Source organism: Solanum dulcamara, chromosome 6 (genome assembly GCF_947179165.1).
Source record: "Solanum dulcamara chromosome 6, daSolDulc1.2, whole genome shotgun sequence".
NCBI classification, from domain to species: domain Eukaryota; kingdom Viridiplantae; phylum Streptophyta; class Magnoliopsida; order Solanales; family Solanaceae; genus Solanum; species Solanum dulcamara.
In genome coordinates this window covers 73249907-73273875 of record NC_077242.1, presented here as the reverse complement: position 1 = coordinate 73273875, position 23969 = coordinate 73249907, and the positions used below count along the sequence as shown (strand labels likewise).

Genomic DNA, 23969 nt, shown 5'->3' with positions numbered 1-23969 from the left:
CATCTAATGGAGCACAAGCTAATATTTGTCAAAAGGCTCATTTATATAATTCGTTAAAAATTTGGCTCATGTATGCTATTGCCTTTTGAAAAAAAAAATTATTTGCGCTATTATTTTTTAATTCTGATTTTGCAAAACCACTTAAACAACTCTTAACACTTTTCTATTGGAGTTTTGAATGATTCAAAACTCCAATAGAAAAATATTAAGAATTGTTTAGGTGGTTTTGCAAAATCAGTTCAAAACTTCAATAGAAAAGTGTTAAAGAGTTGTTTAGGTGGTTTTGCAAAATCAGAGTTAAAAAATAATTTCAAAGATGAGTTTTTCTCAAACGGCAATGACATAGACGAGCCAAACTTTTAACGGATGACATAAATGAGCCTTTTCTCAAAATTTTGATAGCATATTTGAGCTTTTTCCCAATAGACAATGTACTTATCATAGTTAGCGCTGCATATCGATCAGTTCGGTTTGATTCAATTTTGAAGTTTATCGATTCAATTTATTGGTTAATGTTTTGTAGACATATTAAATCATTACAAAACTATTAAGATATTGAATTGTCATTGTTGGTTTATCGATTATATATAGACATTGTAGAAAGGGGACCTTGGATTAACTAGTAAAGTTGTTGTCATGTAACCAGGAGGTCACGGGTTCAAGCTTTGAAAATAGCATCTGGTAGAAATGCAAGGTAAGGCTGCGTACAATAGACCTTTGTGGTCAGACCCTTCCCCGGACCCCGCACATAGCGGGAGCTTTAGTGCACTAGGCTGCCCTTATAGACATTGTATTATTATACTTAAGGTTGCGTATCGATCTGTTCGGTTTGGTTCAGTTTTAAAGATTATCAATTCGATTTATCGATTATCGCTTTGTAGACATGTTAAACTATTATAAAACCGTTCAGATATTGGCTTATCGTTATTATTTATCGGTTATTGATCGATATCGATTTAACCGTTAAACAAAAAAAATTAGAAAAATACTTTAAAACATGGTGACAAACAAAATGAACCATGAAGATTAGTTGACAGATTGCATCTTGCTTAGAAGCAAACACTGATACATTGTCGAATAATGGAGAGTTTGAGACAACCATAAATAAAAGTACGAAATTAAATCCTAAGCTAAGGACTTTATATACCAAATGGTATAAATATATTTTATTAATTTACTATTGGGTTATTGGTTACAACAACAACAACAACAACAACAACAACCCAGTGAAATCCCACAACGTGGGGTCTGGGGAGGGTAGAGTGTACGCAGACCTTACTCCTACCAAGGTAGGACGGCTGTTTCCGAGAGACCCTTGGCTCAAAAAAGGCATAAAAGGGGGTCAGATAAGGTTAAGAAATTCAAAGCGCTATAGGAAAATAAATAACGAAGGCATCACAGATAAAATAGAGTAATCAAAAGTACTGAAAGCAATAAATAGTAACAGAAATAGCAGAAATGAGAGTACAAGGAATTATAATGTGCTAGTGCGCCTATGAATAGGGAAGAATAACGAGATTATGTACTAGCATTCTACCCTAATGTGGGTCCTCCACAGCCTCCTATCTAAGGTCATGTCCTCGGTAAGCTGTAACTGAGCCATGTCCTGTCTAATCACCTCTCCCCAATACTTCTTTGGCCTACCCCTACCTCTTCTGTAACCATCCATGGCCAACCTCTCACACCTCCTCACTGGGTCATCTGTGTCTCTCCTCTTCACATGCCCAAACCATCTCAGTCGCATTTCCCGCATCTTGTCTTCCACCGAGGACACTCCTACCTTGTCCCGAATAGCCTCATTTCTAATCCTGTCGCTCCTGGTGTGACCACACATCCATCTCAACATTCTCATCTCGGCAACTTTCATCTTTTGAATATGAGAGATCTTAACTGGCCAACACTCTGCCCCATACAACATAGTCGGTCTAACCACCACTTTGTAGAACTTGCCCTTAAGTTGTGGTGGCACCTTCTTGTCGCATAGCACTCCGGAAGCGAGCCTCCATTTCATCCACGCTGCCCCAATACGATGTGTGACATCATCGTCAATCTCCCCGCTGCCTTGCATGATAGACCCAAGATACTTAAAACTACTTCTCTTTTGAATGGCTTGGGCACCAAGCTTAACTTCCACGTCAACCTCCTGAGGTGTCTCACTAAACTTGCACTCTAAGTACTCTGTCTTGGTCATACTCAGCTTAAACCCTTTAGACTCCAAGGTATGTCTCCAATCCTCCAGCTTAGCATTAACTCCACTACGAGTCTCATCAATCAGGACTATGTCATCCGCGAAAAGCATACACCATGGCACCTCACCTTGAATTTGTCGCGTCAATGCATCCATTACCAAGGCAAATAAAAATGGACTTAGAGCCGATCCTTGATGCAACCCCATCCCAACTGGGAAATGCTCTGAGTCCCCTCCTACTGTCCTTACCCTGGTTTTGGCTCCCTCATACATGTCCTTGATCACCCTAATGTATGCCACAGGTACATCTTTAGCCTCCAAACATTTCCATAGTATCTCTCTTGGAACTTTATCGTAGGCCTTTTCTAAGTCGATTAATACCATATGCAAGTCCCTCTTCCTCTCCCTATATTGCTCCACCAGCCTCCTAATAAGATGGATGGCTTCTGTAGTTGAGCGTCCCGGCATAAATCCGAACTGGTTCTCTGAAATAGACACGCCTCTCCTCACCCTCATCTCCACCACTCTTTCCCACACTTTCATAGTGTGGCTTAGTAACTTGATACCTCTATAGTTGTTGCAACTCTGGATATCCCCTTTGTTTTTGTATAGAGGGATCATTACGCTCGACCTCCATTCTTTGGGCATCGTTGCCGTTTTAAAGATGACATTAAATAACCTAGTCAGCCACTCCAAACCTACCAAGCTGGCGCTCTTCCAAAATTCCCCAGGAATCTCGTCAGGTCCGGTTGCTCTTCCCCAGCGCATCCTACGAACAGCACCCTTAACCTCTTCGACCTTAATACTCCTGCAATATCCAAAATTGTGATGCCTCTCTGTATGTTCCAAATCTCCCAACACAAAATCGTTGTCCCCTACGTCATTCAAGAGTTTATGGAAGTATGACTGTCACCTCTGTTTAATGAGAGTCTCTTCTACCAATACTTTTCCATGCTCGTCCTTAATGCACTTCACTTGATCCACATCGCGTTCCCTTCTCTCCCGCGCCCTGGCTAGCTTGAATAATTTCCTATCCCCTTGGGTTATTGGTTAATCCGTTAAAAAAAAATCTCAAACCATTAAAAATAGATAATCCTATATTAAAAAAATCAAAATCGTTACCGAAATTACTAAATCAATAACCCATTATCGATAAATCAATAACATTTTTTTTGGTTTGGGTTATCGATTTCAGTTTGATTTTGGACAATTCTATGTATGACACATGTTATGTCATTTAGGATGTGTGTGTCTACCTAATCAATTTTATATAAGTTTAAATGTCTAAATGCGCACATTCAAAATTAGAGGGTATAGATGTCAGTTGATTCTAAATTAAAGGATACGTTTATCTATTATGTTTTACTTAAAATATGTATTGTTTATATCAGTGTTTTAAAAGACTCTCTTGAGATTTGCCTCGAGGCTCGCCCTGGGGCGGGGCTATAGAAAACGCCCCAAGAATCAAGTGGGATTTACTTCTGTAAAACTTACGCCTTCAGTGCTCAACTGTGCACCATAAGCACGCCCAACGCCCAACGTTCGGGGCTCTCCTAATAGATCTCACACAAATTATGTATTAAAATCTTTAGTTAACATTATTGACCCTCATAATCCTTGAATAAATGAACGATACTTAATAATTTTTAATCTATAGAAATAAAAAGATTGAGAGTAACTCAAATAACAATTTGTAGTATCACATATTTACTATTTGGTAATACTATGAAGGTGATTATATATTAACTAACATTTTTTCTAAAAATACATGGCCGAATTTTACCTTTTCACTTATCATTGGTCTTCATGATTTTGTCATATGTCTCAAAATTATCATATTTTATTTAGCTATTTGAAACTAATTTTATTTTTATTCATGATGGAGTGATGTTTTTATTATAATACTAGTAAATTTTATTGATTATTTCTTTTAGGGGGGTAACTTGTATAGGATGATAAAAAAAAATATTTTGAGAAATAATGATTCTTTTATTATTAGAAAGTTAAGATATTAGATCATTTATGCTTGTATAGTCATGTTAGAAGTTTTATTTTCTATGAGTTTCCTTAATCATAATTGTGATTATTTCAAACTATTGATGTATTTTTATAATTTTGTGTTATTATATTATTATACCATATTGTAAATTAAAAATTTAAAAATTCATAGGACTTACGCCCCATGTCTCGAGGCTTACGCTTCGCCCATACTAAAGCCTCGCCTTACACCCCCACCTTTTAAAACACTGATTTATATCTTTGCTCATGAACATTCATAAATTTATGAAATGATTAATAGTTTCATTATTTAACTATGCATGTGTTATAATAAGATTTTTTTGGGGGACAATGATCCGAAAAATATCTAAATTTTAACGAAAATTGCTGTAACAATTTCAAAATAAAGTAAAGTTGCATACGTCTATTAGTTCTTTGAGCCGATATCTATTAGAAACAAATCTAGAGCCCGTTTGGATGGACTTAAAAATTAACTTTTATGTATGAAGTGCTTTTAGAACTTTGAAGTGCTGAAAATTATTTTATAAATAAGCAGTTGAGTGTTTGGATAAAAGTGTTTATGCCGAAGAAATAAGAAAAATAATGTGAATTTTAGGGTTAAAAGAATAAAAAGGGTAGTTTGGGAATTTAGTTAAAATATAAGGGATATAAAAGTAATTTCTATGGTCAAAGAAAATGACTTTAAGCACTTAGAAAAAAAAAAGTTAGGAATTCTAACTTTTCATTTTTGGCTGACTTTAAGAACTTTATGGCTTAAAGTTAGCATTGGGCAAATAACACAATAAGCTAAAAAGGGCTTATAAGTTGGTTTGACCAACTTATAAGCCCATCCAAACGGGCTCATATTCTCATAAAATAAAGTAAGGTTGCATACATCCTAATATTTCCGCACCTTATTTGTAGGACTTTACTTGATATATTATGATGTATTATATTGAGCTTTATTGTTATTTCATATTTGAGGTTAATATATGCTTCTGAAGATAGTTTTAATATGACATACAGTATTTTTGAAATTGAAATTTGTTGAAGTTGAGTCACCCTTTTTTTTTTAAGAGCTTGAACTGGTTGCTATATAGGTCAATGGAATCTTAGCCAGTTTCTTCTTACTCCTTTCTCCTTTTGTTCTCATTCCCGGCCAACCGTGCCATGAAGAGTTGAGCAAGAGCAATTGCAGCTTTTTCGCAAACATGTGCCATTGTGGGGAGTTTGCCTTCGAAGCGCAATCGACCCTCCAACCTATTCTGTGGATCGAGATAGCCTTAGTCCATTACTGAATAAGGAATAGTCGAGTATGAATCCTCTTCTGAGAATGAGCCATTTCAATAGTACGGGTGCTGCCGTGCTACGAGGCACAATCATAAAAATAATGAAAAAGAAAAGTTTTAACATGACATACTGTATTTTTGAAATTGAAATTAACAAAAACACATTAAAAGTTGTGTAAAATAACCAAGGAAGGTAATTGTGCATATCTCTCTCTTAAATATAAAACTTCCCAAGTTCAACTCTACATTTGGAGTATTCAATCGGTAGTTAGACAATTAAATAATTAAAAATATAATTTAAAAACACAAAATTAATATGATAAATCAATAAGTAACAGTATTCATGAATTACAAAGTTGAAAGTCTTCTGCATATTTTTTTTAGTTTAGGACTAAAAATTCAAAAGTATTTTTTGAACGTCGAAAAAATATTAATAATTGTCAAAAAAAATAATCTTTTTTAAATCAATTAAAAAAAACAAATTGTAAAAGATTATTATAATTTCGGATATTGTTTGGTATGGAGATGAGATAAATAAAATGGAATAAATATTCCCGTACTAATTAATACCCTTAATAAAATGTATAATTAAATAATTATATATTTTATCTCGAGATTATTATCCTTCATCTCTCGTACCAAACGGCCCCCAAGTGATCCCCAGAAAAACTTGTAGGGCTTAAGTGTAAAAAGAAAAACACACACCAAGTTTTCGATACAGACCAGGTTTTTTTCTCCAAAAAAGACTTGGGACTTAAAACGTCCTATATATAAACAAGATTCCAAGTCTTTTCTCCCAAGTTAAAGACTTGAAGAATCAAACTTTTTACTATTTTCTGTGCAAAATAAGCATATGGGGTCTGCAAAATTGAAGATTGGAGGGGCATGGAGTGGTGTACTGGAAGTGGAATTGGAAGAATGGACAGTACCAATGTTAAGAGAAGAGGTAGCAAAAAGATCGGGTCATGGTGGAGGACCCGAAACAATTAACCTTATATGTGCTGGTAAATTGTTGAAAGATGGTGATGGAACTGAGAAGCTGAGCCAATTGGGTGTTAGAAATAGTGCAAAGATTTTGGCTTCAAGGGTTTCTGTTGATCAAGGGAAGTCTGTAAAAGAAGAGTCTTTGGCTGAGGAAGAACGTAGTACTAGGCTTTCTAGGCTAAAGTTAGTATTTTTTTTTTGTCATTCTTTATGTTCTTTTATTGAATCACTTGATGGGGTTGGGTGATCAGAGTGAAAAGTTAGTGACTTGTTTAGCTTTTATGTTGGTACATAAAAAATGATTTTGATTGTGATCATGATCATGATCATAGTTGTGTGTGTGTTTGGTGGGGGGTGGGGGAGTGTTTGTTGTTTTTCATCTTTGTTTTATGTTTTCACTGAGTTTGAATTGGGATTCTATTTGCAATGGGTTGTGAGTTCTGTTTTTGAAATAGTGTGATCAGAGTGAAAGTAGTGGATAGTTTAGCTGCTATTTTGGTACATATAAAGAAGAAACTTTGGCTGAGGAAGAACACTTTCAAGGCTAAAGTTAGCATTTTTTTTTGTCATTCTTTATGTTCTTCTCGTGTTGTTTTCTTGATTCTATTATACTATGTGAGTTTTGTTTCTAAAGGGTGATCAGAGTGAAAATTAGGGGCATATTTAGCTTTTATCTTGGTGTATAAAATTGATTGTTAAAAAAAATTCTTTTTTTGTGTGGGGTGGTGGTGGTAGGCTTTCATGAGGGTGATCAGACTGAAAATTAGTGGCTTGTGTAGCTTTTATCTTGGTACATAAAATTGATTTTGATTGTGATCATTGTTGTATGTGTGTGTGCATGTTTGAGGGGGTGGGGGGGTTCTTTTTTGGTTTATCTTCTTCGTTATTTGTTTTATGTCTCCACTTAGTTTGACTTGGGATTCTATTTGCTAAGGGTTGTGAATTCTGTTTTTAAATAGTGTGATCAGAGTGAAAGTAGTGTCTTATCTAGCTTTTATCTTGGTACTTAAACTGATTTTGATTGTGATCATTGTTGTGTTTGGGTGGGGGGTTCCTTTTTTGTTGTTGTTCATCTTCTTCTTTATTTGTTGTATGTCTTCACTGAATTTGACTTGGGATTCTATTTGCTATGGATTATGAATTCTGTTCTTAAATAGTGTGATCAGAATTCAGAGTGAAAGTAGTGTCTGATTTAGCTCTGCTATTTTGGTACATGTAAATGAATATTTCATTCTGATGTTGACTTGTGTTGCGTGTTTTCTGTTGTATTTCCACTGAATTTGGGGATTCTAATAGTTGTGATGTGGTGACCCTCTGGTAGTTTCTGATGATATAGTAGCAGCAAACTACATGGATAGTAGACACTTAATGTTGCCACCAACGTGAGATAGACACTTGAACTATGCCAATGACCAAATAGACACAACTACTTGACACAAGTGTGTCTCATGAACTCACGCTGAAGTGGCTCGGAAAAAACTTAGCATCCACCTCCACCAATTTGACTGTTGGTGGCAACTTTAATTGTCTATTGATGTATTTCGCTTATAGTAGATATGATTTATTTATGGAGGATAGAGATTAGAATAGTAATTTACATTGTCTATGTATTTCGCTGACTTCCCTTTTTGTGGTCTTGCTTTAATTTGCTTTCCTTCCTAGTATTGAAGTGTATCCTTATTTTAACCCAGTCAACTTTGACTTCTTTGCCTGGATAGACATGTTTTCCTGTATTGTTCTTTTCTAGCTAACTACTGATATGATTGGAATTACAGGGCTGCTGCTATTTCTCTGTCAATGAGACATGCAGATGGCTCATTACCTGTTGAAGATTTCAATCTGGAGCTCGAAAATCAGAGTGGACAAAAGGTGCAACTGGGATCTGAGACTGACCAGCGGTATGCAAAATTATTTTTCTAGCCTATCTAGTAAACAAGCGTATTTCTTTTCCTCACTAGGAGTATTAGTATTATTTTTTGAGTTACTTATTCTTTGATCTTTAGTAATATCTGATTATTTTTTTTGCTTCGATTATTTAATATCTTGTTGTTGTTACTGTATGTTATTACTGCTTCTTTTTCATCTCTCCTTGAGCCGAGGGTCTATCGGAAACAACCTCTCTACCATCACAAGGTAGGGGTAAGGTCTGCATACACACTACCCTCCCAGACCCCATCGGTGGGATTGGGTTTTTTGTTGTTGTTGTAACCTACTTAGTAAACAGTTTCATATTGACTATGAAACATGATCTGTTGATTCCTTTGCCTTTTACTTTTTAGGGCAATAATGATGGGTCTCATGCTTCACGCAAATGCAAAAGCCTTGATGAGGAAGAAAAAATATAAGGAAGCACTAGAAGTGCTGACCATGGGAGAGGTTATTGCTAATCTTTTCCTTGCTATTCCCCATGTATATATAAACATCTGGTTGAATGCTCATACAGAAGTGGGTTCTCTTTTGCAGGAAGCTTTCTCTCTCTGCGACCAGAAACTCATCGAGGTGAGTTTTCTTCCAAAAAATTGAGTACTTATTAGTTTAAGCAATATTGTTATTAAGATGAGAGCCGTGAATGTTCATTATTTAATGATTGCTCGCAATTTATAAATGTGAATTTCTCCGGGAATTGATGTAAAAAGTGACCTTGGACTTCTGCAACAAATGAAAAAAAGTGACCTTGCTCTTTTGAGTTTTATAATATGGAAAAGGAAAGAAATCAAAGAAAATAAGATATAAAGTTTATTTATTGCAATAAAGTCACAGAACATGTCCTTGTTACTCTTCTCATATGGTCATTTGATCTGAGTCTTTGTTGTCAGTCCTTGAATGACCGTATCTTGTAAATAGTGCTTAGCATTTATAAAATGTATAGTTCTATTTTATGGCAAGACACTTTATTCACTTGTCTGCAGAAATTTGCTCCATAGCTGTTATCTGATGATTCCGCCCTTCCTCTTTGGCTTTTCAGATGGTTGACAATGTACCCATTCTGCAAATAGACATGGTGTGGTGCTACTTTATGCTCCGAGATATCAGCTGGCTCTCAGTTGCAGGAGTCCGCCTAGCAAAAGCTAGGGAAGGGCTCGAGCGTTCTCATGGGAAGGAAGCGAGTCGTCTCAGACTGCTTCAAAAAGGACGTTATCCGGAGATTGCATTGTGAGTAAACCCTTCAAAACAGATTGATACTGCATGTGTATAATGCAGGAAAAAGTGCCTTGCAACATTATTTGAAATTTGTTGCTTCCGTATCTTCTTTTTAGACATTTGAGGCTGGAGCTTCTAGAAGGAGTAGTGGCATATCATAGCAGTCAGATTGAAAAATCTAGAAAGTCCTTGACATCTGCTCAAGCCAAGTTTTTGCAGGTTAGCTTGTCTTTCTTTGTAAAGCTGATGATGGTAGGCTCTTCCCGTTTTCACTAATAGACAGATGTTTGGAAAATATTTTCAGTTCTTGTAGGAGATAGTATATTCACCTCCAGTGTCTACTTTTGCTTCACTTTCTATCTGGTTGTTCATGTGCTGTGGTGTAATTTGGTTAGCGCTGCTTGTGATGCCGACTTATTAGTCTATAGAGTTCACATACACATCTATTGCTTCTCTTCTTTGGGATATCAGCTGTTGTTCCTTCTCTCTTGGTTAATACTTCAAAAACAGTTAAACCATTTTTTTGTCTTTCTTAAAAAAACAGCTTCAAATTCCAGATGAAGCTTTGTCCTTACTTTTGGGTATGGGCTACAAAGAACAGGATGCCAAGAGAGCGCTGCGCATGAACAACCAAGTAATAGAAAGTTCTGTTGATTTTCTTGTTGAAGAGAAAGAAAAGAAAGCAAGGAAAAGGGAGGATGACCTCAAGCGGCAGAAGGAGATCATGTGAATTTATCTTTGCTTAAATTATAAGTCCTTTCTGTATTTCACTAAGATTAGATACATTACTAAGCTTGTTTACCATATTAACTGTAGGGAGCAAAAGCGTTATGGAATGACTCCCCTTGGAAAAGCTGTTGATATCGAGAGGCTGAATGAATTGGTGTCAATTGGGTAAGTAAGACTTGTATCACAGGATCTTTCGAGTGAAGAAGTTCCATATGTCCCTTGCATAGGACAATTTGACTGAAACTACTTTTTATGGTCATAACTAACACTGGATCAGAAAATCTGAAGGAGAGCTTTTCGGCTATCAAACAGTGCATTTGGTTCATAAACCAGAATGACTGAGCTTCTTTTATCCTAAGTCATGCTTACGTTAAGTCTTGACTGGCCTGGTATTTCTATAATACTCATTCATATTCCTGAATGCCAGGTTTGAGAAAGAGCTTGCTGCAGAAGCACTTCGACGAAATGAAAATGACACACAAAAGGCTTTGGATGACTTGACAAATCCAGAAGCTAATTCTTCGATACAGGTAAATTTCCTGGCATGAATAAATGTCCATATGAAGCTATTAGTCGAGTACTTACCCAGGTATTAGTTATTGGTCGAATTTGATTACAAATTTATAATTTGGGGATTGGTTGGTCTGTGTTCCTTTTAGTTAATTCGATCTAGGTTTTCATGATGAGCTGCAGCAAATGCTTGTCAAAAGTGTTTGAATGCCCTAGGAACTTCTTTAGGAAAAGGAATATGCAAAATAGTTATCAATCAAATATTACGAAGTGCTGATGATTATTACCGTCAGAGGTAGACCAAGAGAAATCTCTAGTGGTTCTACTTCCTAACTTTTATGTAGAGAATTTATATTCTTGTAGAAGTATCAGAAAAGATGGGTCGGAGTCTCTTGCTCTTATGATTTAGACAAGCTCAAAATAGACAACTGGCAAATTTGATGAATGGTGGTGGTCAACTCATAAATACTTCTTTTTTTTTTATGACAAGGGAAACCCGCAACCGCTACCCTTTGGATGCGCACAGGGTAAAACCCCCGCTTCTATGCAATAACTCGCAAACCACACAAGAGAGGTAATCCGCACTAGGCAAGCCCGGTGTGACGAGCTCGACCCAGAAGGCAAACCCCTTCCTTTCCCTGGCAAGGGGTTTCAAACTTGAGACCTCCAACATGGAAGTTCCAAGCCCAAACCACTGGGCCATCCCGAAGGGTTCAACTTTCTGTTTACTAGTCATATGGACACCTTTGTAAATACTTTTGACACCAACTTGATGTTTACTAATGAAGATTTGACTTACTGAAAAAAATATCGGCTAGCTGGTCAATTCGTTAATTAAATAAAATGGGAATAAGCACCTAATTTTGCTGGCAACGTGCTTTGATATAGTTGAAAAATGATACCCTGTAAATAGGATTTATCAATTTCTGGTGTTCTGACTCGTAGAGCTCATTTATCGAAGAATATCTCTGGTTATATACTTTCTCTTTTCGTAATGCAGATACATATTGAGTCGAGGAAGAAGAAAAGATTGCGTCAAGCAGCTAATGCTTCAATTGAAGAACTTGTATCGATGGGTTTCCCCAGAGAAGCAGGTATCTAGCATTTGTTAAATTCATCTATCCTGATTTAAGTTTTGGTCCATGGCCATTAATTTTTAGTAGCTGCCTGGTTTACTTAATTTTGAGGTGAGCATTTTGTTGTGAGGCATTGCAGTATTAGCTCTTAGGGTCTGGTAAAGCAAGTTTACTGAGATCCTTTTGCTTTAGCTCTAAATAGTTGATACACTACCTTTTTTAGGGACTCAAATCCAACAACATACCTAGTGTAATCAACTCCCTGATACTTCTTCGACCTACCTCTACCTCTCCTCATACCCACTATAGCCAACCTCTCATGTCACCTCACTAGGGCCACAGAGGCCACTGCCACCTTGTTGACAAATAGTTAGAAAGATCTTAGAATGACAAAAGTGGCTAAGGCAGAATTATTCGCTAAACTGATCTCGTTAATTCTATTAGCATTTGCTTATTATTTCTGCAAATCAATTTTTGACATATCATTCTTCCATAAAAAGTGATTATTTGAAGTGTTGATTTTGTAACATAATGGGTCGAATAGGTTCCAAGAAATGTGTATTGAGTGAGCAGAAGAATCATTAATGATTGTAGGCAAGGTCTCTACTGGTCCTCAGCCACCAAATAAAAAGGAAAAGGACAAAAATATGTAGGTGTTGGGGAATTGAAGAAAGAAAGAGCACTGTATAAGAAGAAGAAGACAATTGCAGAGAACTTCACACGTTTTTCATTCATGCTACTAAACCAAGTTACGTAGGACTCTTCAAATAGGAATTAAAAACTCAACTAACTAGAGAAACTTACTGAAAGTATGACTCTCTAACTTGACCACTAATTATCCACTAAGCTAAATATTAGCAACTAATAAAGAAATGCTTTGACTCAACTAGGATTCCTAACAAACATGTTAGTCTGCCAACTAGATAGGAATCACTAATTACATTTGAATAATTCAACAGTAACTAATATCCCCTGATATTGGTGGAATTTCATGAATTATGCTTTCACCTGTTGGTTAGGTAGTTTTTGAGGTTAATGCAGTAGTTAGCAGACCTTTTGGAGTTGCGTTATGGTTTGTGGGTATGTGGAGTGGGTGTTTAGTTGTCCACAATAGTTGTGGGATGTGGGATTAGTCTCCTTGCATGGTTTTGGACAATTCTCACCTCATGAGATACCTTTTGGCGTTGAGTCAAGGCCCAATGTCCATTTCTTCACAAAAGGGAACACCAATCTCATGCCAGCATCAAGGAATAATTCAAGTAGACTACCTTTTGAATTAACACTTGCAGAAACTACATATACGAGGATCGCCATTGCCTCAAATTAGAATATCATGTAAGAATTTATCTGATTGGGCTGTTCATAATGGTTTGGTAGCCAAGAAATTCTTTCAGTTTTTGGAGTCTCCTTACTTGGTGACTGTTTTTCTATTACTCACCCTATCTTCCTCGCAGTACAAAGATGAAGAGTTTCCTATGCTTTTTTTTTCTTGATCAAAAAGCATAGGGAACTCTTCATCTCTGTATTGCTCAGTAATTTGTTCCCATCTGTCCTAGCCTTGGTGGACAGAGTTACCTATCTGTTGGTGGTGGGAGGTGACCGGTATCTTGTGAAATTAGTCGAGATGCGCACAAGCTAGGCCGGAGACCACGGTTATAAAAAAAATGATTGGTTTTTGCCTTGCTCAACGATCGTGCTAAGCTGCTGCCTGCTGGCAACTCACTACTAGTTAATTAGAATGTAATAGCTGGGGATTTATAGTCATGAACTCTCATTTGCTTTCATTTCTTGAGTAGTATAGTCTAATTTAATAGGGTCGTCATTTGAGCTGGCATAACAATATAAAATGGTTTTGTTTTGGCAGCGGCTGCAGCTATTCGCAGTCTTGGCACGAGTCAAGCAGCGCTAGATCATCTACTTGGAGGAACAAGTAATACTGCTGCAGCAGGAGATCACAATGTAAACAATGCTCCACACAATGATCACGAGGGAGATGGAATTGCAAATGATCCTCTAACTAATGTCCAAAGTGAAGATGGATCTGGTACTAACACAGGCTCAGGTAGTGATGGAGGTACAAGTCATAACAAAGTTGAGATGCGTGATGTAGAAATGGAAGATGAGATTACTGGTGAATTACTAAAAGGAGATGCTTACTCTGACTACGACATTGAGGTTACGGAAGAAGGTGAAGCTATAAACGAGTACTTAGCTTTATTAACTGTAGGAGATAATATAGAGATTGGTTCATCATCGTAGTTAAAAGTACAGTACATGTTGAGAATTATTCGTAGTTAAAAGTACAGTACATGTTAGGAATTATTCGTAGTTAAAAGTACAGTACAGTTTGACAAACTTGAATAGTTTGCTGTCTATAGAATATCTAATCTTATAGCCTAGTCCTTGAATGAAATGGGTTTTGAATAGTTCCCTTTCAAAGGAAAATTTGATGCCTTGCTTTACTTTTTGTTAAATTATTTTTGCATTTATGGTATAGAGTTTTATCACTCAACCTACTCTATCAACTTCCTCTTGGTCCTGATTCAGAGACGGATTCAGGATCCAAGCTCTATGAGTAAAATCTTTAAGGTTCTTAGGCCTTAGCATGAAACCCATTATATTTTAAAAATTATGGATTGAAATTACTATTTGTTGTAATTTTAGTGAATTTTCATACAAATTTATGGGTCATGTTCTATTGATGCTCAATAATTGGTTTGTTAAAGACAGTACAAGAGTCAGAAAAATAGCTTGATGTCAGGATGATGAAAAGTTTGATACCTCTTATTCATCTCCCGGAAATTGAAACATGAATTGTGACCTCCAGTTTAGAAAACATTTTAAGTTTCTTAAAAATAAGAAAAATGACTTTCTTAATGAAGATAGAGAAAACAAGTTTCACAAGTGACATTTTACATTGATTGTGTTTTCTCCACCCTCCTATACACCTCATCTTCATTCCACTCCATAGCTCCCACTCACTACCCCATCACACAGTATTTTTTATCTAAATTATATATAAATATTTTTAGGATAATATTTTTCTCTTACGTACCAAACACATAAGAAACCCACTTATTTTCCGAGAAGTATTTTTGTGTCTTGCTTTCCCTTTTTCTTTTGAATTTAAGTCTCCTCTTCTCTTTAGAGAGGTGAGGTCAATGGTCTTAAAAACAAACCAGGAAAAACTCATCAATTGCGTTCACCGTACAATAAATTAAGACAAAGAACATGTGAATAAACTCACCAACAATTAAGCATTAGAATCTTGAAAGTAGTGCACAATCTTTGAGAATGCTTGAGCTAAAATGCCATCTTATATTATAACATTAGGGGGTCATGTTTCCTGAACAAATGTGACTTCTATCCCTGTACCTTGAGAAAAATGTGTTTTACCTTAGCTTCTTGATAAGTCGATAAATGTAACATTTCTGCAGTAAATAGAAAAAATTCCTTTCATAGGTCATGTATGTATTATGTTGCTACAGTGATATTTTCATCTTCTAAATTGTCTTCCTCCACTTTCACGTGCTCGTCTGAATCAAAGGCTGATACTCTGAGTCTGTCACCATGGCGATCTTTTCATTTTCAAAGTTTTCTTCAACGTTCATTTCTCTGTAATCTTTCGGAAGTTTATTACAGTTAATGGTATGCCACACTGGCCTTTCTTCCTGAAAGAGCCTGCATAGAACAATTAACAATCAGAGCAAATGCTGACGACAACAACAACAACATACCTAGTGTAATCCCACAAGTGAGGTTTGGGGAGGGAAGTGTGTACGCAGCCCTTACCCCTACCTTAGGAGGTAGAGAGACTGTTTCTGAAATCAGAGCAAATGTTGACGACCAGAGAAATGAGTTGAGAACAAGCTATAAATGTCAAGATAACCAAACCTAAATGATTGCGTAGCAAAAATGCTAACATTCAGAAACATATAAGAGTAAATGAAGTGTTCAATGAAGTGACCCGTTGAACTCTTCCTATTGAAAATTGATCTATCAAAGACATACTTTTGAAGTCGAGCATAATGTGCATCAAACTGAGGGAGGAACTTTGTTCATTATCCAATATATACAAATCTTGTGTATGAAAATATCAACTGCACAACCAAGCATCAAATTCCACAAGTGTAGACTCTCACAAAAAGGTGGCCAGAAGGTTGGGGTAAGGGTAAGGTCTACGTACACACCACCCTCTCCAGACCCCACTTGTAGGATTACGTTGGGTTTGTTGTTGTTGTTAAGACTATCAGAAATTGCCAAGACAACTAAGATTGGAGTAAAGAATGAAAAAACTATCTGATTCCTACACCGTCACGACATGTTTAATGTGGTGGTCTGCTCATTTTTGATCAAGACCTATAGTAAGCATGTCTTTTCAGGTGATGGTACTTCTTGATAAATGCTTTTGACCAGTAATTCACACCAACACGAAAAACAACTGGATTTCCAATTCCTATCTACAAAAGTCTCAGATTCTCAATATCTAGCAGCAGTGCCAGTCAGTAACTAATGAAAGCAAGTAACGACCAGAAATAGCAGACAGCCCAGAGAGAAAGGATGACTTACCGCCTCGTCAGCAGCCATAAGAGAGAAGAATTAAACAAAAAATCAGGAGTAACTTAGAGAAAAAAAAACAAGCAGAATAACTTACGGGTGTTTGCAGAGGGTTGGACAGTGTATGGTGAGAGCGTACTTGCAGGTGGATAATTCAGTTATAGAGCTTATCATAGCTCTAGGTTCTGAGCAAACAAACCTCACCTAGAATTGAGTCCATGAGAAATACATAATTTTATAATAAAAAAGACAAATAGTAAAAAGCAAAAGAACAGCTTCATACCTCTGTCTGTCGTGGCTCATTTGTTAAGTCACATGTAGTTCCGTTAGTATAGATATGAGCATGATATCTACAGAAGTCAAAAGAGTTGGAGAAATTAATTATAATGAAGAAGAAGAACAACAACTACATACCCAGTGAAATCCCACTAAGTGGGGTCTGGGAAGTAGAGTGAACGCAGACCTTGGCACTACCTCGAGGAGGTAGAGAGGCTGTTTCCGAAAGACCCTCGGCTTAAGTGCCTCAAACCCAAGTAAAAAGAATAAGAAAAAATGAAGAAGAAATTTTAATCCATCCACACATCAGGCATTGTGCTTCAAGTTTGAGAAAGACTTTCCAAAAATTTCATAAAATTGAATAAATGTACGATAATAGTTGTTTTCTGTAGTCAAGTACTTATGTGAAACTTGAAACTGAAGAGCTTTTGCTTTTTAATGGTGGTTAGCAGACTCACTATGTACCCAAGGTATATAATAGAAGCTCTTTCCAAGCCAGTTAGTAACTCACAGTTTGATATCCATACCTTTGTGATGCATCTTTCGAACGGGGATCCTTAAGTACTGAATTATCTGAGTGCTTCTGCTGATAAGCTTCGGTAGCCTCAGCATCATAATAGCCCAAGATAAATTCTTGAACCAACTGAAAACACATAACAAATATTTTCTTTGATCAGAGAATACACTTTTTAACAAGGCAAATAATTGATCAACAATGCATATACTCCCGTTTCATTTTATTTGTCCTAGTTTGATCAGACACGAAGTTTAAGAATATAAAGAAGACTTTTTAATGTTGTAATCTTAAAGTAAAGGTGTATATAGCATGACAACAATATCCTTTGAATGTTGTGGTCTTAACCATGCCAGGTCATTTTTATAAGGAATTATCATTAAGGATAAAGTAAGAATGTTGGAATTAAAAAAAATACTAAATATAGAACGAGACACTTGTTTTAAAACAAACTAAAAAGGAAAGTAAAACAAATATATTAATACGGAGAGAGTAAAAGATATTACTCCTATGTACATAATAACAATATGCAGGCTATGATGAACTAAGAAATGCATTTGCACAATGATACATCCTCCATCCATATGTTTGACCTACTTTTTTTTCAATAAATATGTTTGTGCAATCTTCTACCCAATAATTTGAAATCTATACTTGAATAAGAAATCCAACAAGTTCAAATGTCAAATCAATATTTACTACTACATCATAATATTTTGATTTTGATATGACATTTCTAACTCTTCACATCTTTTAACTGTTATCTTTTCAATTACTGAGAAGCAAAATGCAAAATTACGATATTACCTGCATCCAGAGGATGCATAAAATATGTAACAGAACAAACAGTTTAGTTCCGTTTGCAGACTTTCAGGCAATCCTCTTTGAATTGGAGTTAATAGGCAATCCTTAAAGTCTAGTAAATCATCTGTCTTCTATAGAAGTAAAAATTACCAAAAAGCAGCAAGAACAAGAACTTTTCGGAACATGTAAGAAATAGGCTATTAGTTCTTTTTTCCTTCTCAAATTTCCAGTTCAGAAAATGTTGCCTCAAAGATTTTGGCATCACCCACTGGACCTGGATATTGTCAGAAATCTATACTAGATCTTGGCTATTTCAAAGTCGAATATAACAGCTCATTCAACTTCAACACCGTGAAAGTCAACATGAGTCATACAAAATGGGAGGGGAGGATGGGATAGCCTAGTGGTCGAGAGACGGGAGTAACTACCTAGAGATCCTAGGTTCAAATCCCAGCCATAGCACTTAGTGGGACCTCATTTGCTATGGTCTTGCCGTCTTGGTGGGTAGGATTACCTCTGGCAAGCAATGCAACAAAATCTCAGCCTATTAAATATTTAAAATATTGGGGAGAGGTGATTAGACAGGACATGGCGCAGTTACAGCTTACGGAGGACATGACCTTAGATAGGAGGGTGTGGAGGACCCAAATTAGGGTAGAAGGCTAGTTCATAGTCTCGTTATTCTTCTCTATTCATAGGTGTAGTAGTGCATTACGATCTCTTGCGCTTTGACTTCTGATTTCTGTTATTTCTGTTATTATTTATTACTTTCTATGCTTTGATTACTCAACTTTACCTGTGACGCTTTCATTATTTATTAATTATTTATTTAATCGTTATTTGTTATTAGTCTTTATTTATTTGTTATCTATTCGTTATTTGTTTGTTGTTTTTCTCATAAAGCTTTTAATTTTCTATTCTTATCTAACATTTTTTATGCATTTATGCTTTTACTGAGCCGAGGGTCTCCAGGAAACAGCCGTCCTACCTTGGTAGGAGTAAGGTCTGCGTACATTCTACCCTCCCCAGACCCCATGGTGTGGGATTTCACTGGGTTGTTGTTGTTGTTGTTGTTGTTGTTGTATTCTTGGTGCAAAAACAAAAGGTTGCTCAGAGAAATCATGCCTGAAGAACACATACTTAAAAGTGAAGTAAAACATACCTTTTCGTCCTCCAAATGAACTTGCCTCAACTTGTTCTCATAACAGAATTCATATGACCACCACCCTTCTTGCTGTAGAAAAGTTTGATAGTGCAAGATAACATACAGACAAAATTAGACTAATTCTTCCCAACACATCAGCTAGAGCGGACCGTAAAAACTTATAGTTGAATATTTTTCATGAGTTATGCACTTACAACTTATAAGGTCTGTAGATATTTAACTTATCTAAATCATGTGGTAAGGGAAGAGCTAGATGGATTCTCACCCTGATAAGGCATCGATCCTTCAGTACTTCAAGTAGTTCATCTGGCGTCTTCAACTTGATGCGTTTCTCAGTGTCCACGACCAAACTGCTTATATTGGTTGTCACTGGTTTACCAAACTTCGGTTTATTGACTTTAGGCAAATAACAGAGGAACTTCTCCCCGTTTTTGTTGGGCATAAGAATAGTTTCCTGGTCATCATCCTGCAAAACAGAGTGCACCAGTACACAAGATTTGTCGAATAATAATACATGTAAATTCACCCTCCATCTCAACATTGTTCGCTCAGAATATCAGGTCAAATTTCTGTTTGCATTTCTCTTCAACCGATAGGTTGCATACAAAATTAATGAAAATATTAGCTGCACTTTTCCCTCAGGCACCAAATTTGCATACTCAAATTTATCCCCAGTTCATAACCCTCAAGTTACCAGGGTCACCATTAAAGGATCCTAAAGGTGATGCTACACTTCAAATACGTTGCTCAAAAGAGGCTGTTCAGCATGCTTTCCAGTTCCCATTGTAACCTTATATGCATGACTAACATTGATTTAAATTCTTAATTGTAGTTTCAAGAACAATAGACTCTAAAATAATTCATGTGTTTTACCGCATAGTGTACTGAGTTTCAGATGACAGGTATGGGTATTCTGTATACATAATGTAGAGATTTAAAAAAAGTTCTTTTTTGTGCTTCAGAGGTAGAAGCACCAGCCAAGCTTGCAACAAAATATTATCCTAAATGAAAATGTGAATGATAATGCAATCTACGTTTATGTCCTCAACACCTCTTACAATCTCAACTTATAGAAATCAAGTTTTAAGAAACAAGAGTAAAGTGAAGCAACAACAACAGCTATGCCTAGAACCCAAAAAAGTATGGCGATATGAACCCTTACCATGTTTCTCCATTTAAGCTCAACTCATATCATTATTATACTAAATAAAAATAAAGGTGAAAACTAAGTTAAATATATATAAATAATAGTAATAATAATAATAAATGTTGTTATTATTATGACTATTAAAAGTTATCTTTACTAGCATATAACTCTACCTCTGAGGTAGAGGTAAGGTCTATGTACACTATCTTCCTCATAACCCACTTTGTGGGACTGTATTGCGATAAGGTCAATAATACTTACTTTGCCGATCAAAAAAAAGAGAGTAAAACCAATTCCCTACTAGTAGATATTACCTATATTGGTCTTTTTCTTCCATTATCCTTATTTTTAGCCAAGTCTGCATTGATTCCAAGAAATTGTAGATCTTTCGAGCCAACTTCTTTCCATATGATTTTAGGTTACCTCTGCCTTTTTAAATCCCTCAGTAAACATAGTTTCACACCTACATAACGGTGATACAGGACATGACCAAACCATCTTAAGCAACTTTATCTCATTTTATCCTCAATGAGTGTTACTAACACCTTCTAGCAAATGTGGTCATTTTTTTTATCTCATCCAGACCATACATCCATCTTAGCATATACATCTCTGCAACACTCATCTTGTGGATATATTGAACTTTAGCGGCTCAATATTCACTACCATATGATATTACCGATTTTATAATTATTTTGTAGAACTTACCTTCACTTCGGTAGGCAGATTTCTATCACTTTTTTTTAATCAGGATTTTTTTGTGGGATCCTCAATTAAGAAAAGTCCTTCCAAAAATAAATGTATGCCATTGATTGTGGCGCAGTGCGCACAAACAGTATTCTTTAGTAATAGGCGAAAGAATAGTTCGCTTAGTACTCACCACGTGGCTGCGTGATTTTCATTACATAACACCCCGGTAGCACTTCTCGCTTTCAACAATCCGATTTTAATTCTATGCGTAACATCTTTCATCTATCATTCCATTCTATTGAAAGTTGAAATGAGCCTAGATATTTAAATTGTTTGTGTTGGCACCGTAATCCCATCTAGTCTAACGTAATTTCGCTCTTCTCATGCTGATCATTTAACTTGCAGAACATGTAGTCAGTCTTACATCTGTTGATCCTAAAACCCGTACTCTCAAAAGAGCTTCTCCATGCATCCAAGAATGTAGCCTAGTGGTCAATGAAGTGAATTGCGAACCATGACGTCTAAGGTTCAAATCCCAGAGACAAAAATACTAGGTGGTTTAGCCTTGGTGGACAAAATTACATGGTATCTATTGTTGATGGGAGGTGAAAGATATCCTGTGGAATTAGTTGAGCTGCGCTTAAGCTGATCCGGATCCCACAATTCTTTAAAAAAAAAGAGCTTCTCCATAGTTCAAGCTTTTGGCTAACACCCTCTCAAGTTTTCTCAATTAATACAATATCATCAACAAACAGCATACATTATTTGACCTCATCTTGTGTTATGTTGGTTAACTCATCCATAACTAAAGTAAACAACTAAGGGCTCAATGCCAATCCCTAGTGTAGACCCATTGTTATGGGAGTAAGAATAAGCAGAAAAGATTCAAAAGAAAAATTATAAACTTGAAATAAGTTGTCATAATCCTCTGACTTGCAAAATATATATCCAGGAAAACACAAGGAAACCATAGATGTTCTTGGACAGACATGTGGATGCACTTTAAGTAGTACTTGTTTGTCTCAGTAGAGGTGTACTTTCCAGTTTACATCCACTTCTTAGAATCTTATTTATAATTAAATCATTTTTATTGCAAACATATAACATTTTTGAAGTGCATAGTGGGCCTATGAATATGTAAAAAGGTGAGAGATATGACAAATAACTTACCGGTTGGAAAGGTGAGTCTTCTGAATGAAACTCAACCTTATATTTTGGTTCTTTAGAACTTTGACTGAATGATGCGCCTGATACAAACAGGAATGAACCACAAGAATTACAACCTAATAGTAGAAAATAATAATACTAATTCTCGAAAGTATTCTATTTTGAGCAAGATGTAAACTTTGTCAGCACTAGTGCAGTCAAGTGAACAGAAAGGCTGTGGGTTTTGCTTTTTCATTCAAGAACAATAATTTAAGGGCGTGAACAATAGAGTTTCTCTTTTCGTGACTAGAATGTAGGTCAGACTTCAACGCATGGAAACAACCTCTTTTGGAAATGCAAGCGGAAGACTGTGAACAGTATACACCTACTCTTCCCCTACCCCAACACTAGATGGGGAGTACTTGGTGCACAGCTCAAGCTAACATTCCCAACTATTAGTTAAAGTTTCTAGTACTAAAAATTTAGAGCACCAACCAGTTAAAGCTTTTTCCTTTTTTCGTGTAATTCTATTAACCATTTTCAGTTAATAATCATTCTAAAACACAAAAAAGGAAGAAGAAATAAGCCTAGAAAAAATCAAAGCTAAGCAAACATTAAACAGTATTATTAACCTAGTAGTGTAGGCTCATTATTTCTCTTCCCAATCATGCTCCATTAACAACACATTTAAAATTCTTAGCGCCTGTTTGACCATTGATTTTGAAGTCGAACCTTGAAATTTGAAAATTTGAGCTGTTGTGATCTTTGAAATTTGAATTTGTGTTTGGACATGCATTTTAGTTGGAAAAAAGTTAGGAGTTTTGGAAGTGTAAGTCCTAAAACCCCCAAAATTAAGCATAACGTACCAATTAACTCTATCCACCTAGGCTAGGACAAATGGGAACCGATCACTAGGCCACTCCCTTGGGTAAGGAACTTGAAAATAGTTGAAGATAATTTTTAAAATCTAGGATCAAACGCTAGCTAATTATCAAATGATCTCTCTAAATTAAGTAAATAATAAGCTACATAATCCAACAAGAACAAAAATGATTACAAACCAAACTTAAAAAATTCCATTTTTATTACAAATAACACATCAATAATTGATTTTAAACTGAAATTAAATTATTTTTTCCCCTATTTAGTATTGAAATAACAAAGATGGTGGTTGAGATTTTTGGGATACCTGCGTGAACAGATAATATCTGAGAGGAAGTGACGACGTCGTACAAGAGATTAATGGAGAAAATTAGAACAACCAAACACCATACCGATCTCATCTTCTTCCTTTTCTCTACTTTTTTTCTTTCTTTTGCCCCAAATTGAAACCCTAATTATGGTGTAGAATATGATACAGTGGTCTGTGATACAGAGAATTTCTTGCTTATGGACTATACTGTTTGTCTTTTAGTCAAATCAAACTCATGAATCAAATTAAATTGATAAAAGAAAATTATTTGTGGTTTGATTTAGTTAATTTAGCATTGAAAAAAGTAAACGGATCATTATTAATTTGATTTGGTATTAATAAAAAAAAGGTCAAATCGAATCAAAATCAAATCGACATAATACAAGTATATAATTTTACTTTTTATACAAAAAAAAATATTAATTATAATATGCTTTGTAAGTATTTTTTAAATGACATGTGTTGTGTCTTTTCATGAGTTTCTGATATATTTTCCTAAGACAATGTCTTTAAGATGACATTGTACATCTTATTTTTTTGATTTTATTTATTCAAGTGTTTTT

At 35.8% G+C, this 23969-nt stretch overlaps 2 protein-coding genes and 1 pseudogene across 3 annotated transcripts; 1 reads left to right on the top strand and 2 right to left on the bottom strand.

The window, feature by feature from the left end:
* Positions 1-6221: 6221 nt before the first annotated feature.
* LOC129891453 (uncharacterized) lies at positions 6222-14314 on the top strand. Of its 2 annotated transcripts, XR_008767197.1 has the most exons (12): positions 6222-6642; positions 8235-8357; positions 8739-8835; positions 8923-8958; positions 9425-9612; positions 9717-9819; positions 10145-10326; positions 10417-10494; positions 10757-10859; positions 11840-11933; positions 13780-14226; positions 14262-14314. XR_008767197.1 is itself a non-coding variant. In XM_055966827.1 (11 exons), exons 1-11 carry the CDS (start codon positions 6329-6331, stop codon positions 14172-14174), a joined length of 1713 nt encoding a protein of 570 aa, XP_055822802.1. In that variant the 5' UTR covers positions 6222-6328; the 3' UTR covers positions 14175-14314. The 2 variants fall into 2 exon arrangements, 1 of the variants encoding a protein (XP_055822802.1); XM_055966827.1 differs by having other exon boundaries at positions 13780-14314.
* An 899-nt stretch (positions 14315-15213) lies between these two features.
* LOC129891452 (protein OS-9 homolog) lies at positions 15214-23607 on the bottom strand. Its single transcript, XM_055966826.1, has 8 exons — positions 23404-23607; positions 22239-22315; positions 19497-19697; positions 19229-19300; positions 17276-17391; positions 16756-16822; positions 16570-16676; positions 15214-15596 (listed from the first exon to the last, which is right to left on the bottom strand). Exons 1-8 carry the CDS (start codon positions 23495-23497, stop codon positions 15440-15442), a joined length of 891 nt encoding a protein of 296 aa, XP_055822801.1. The 5' UTR covers positions 23498-23607; the 3' UTR covers positions 15214-15439.
* LOC129893631 (U5 spliceosomal RNA) lies at positions 21144-21267 on the bottom strand (annotated as a pseudogene).
* Positions 23608-23969: the final 362 nt, after the last annotated feature.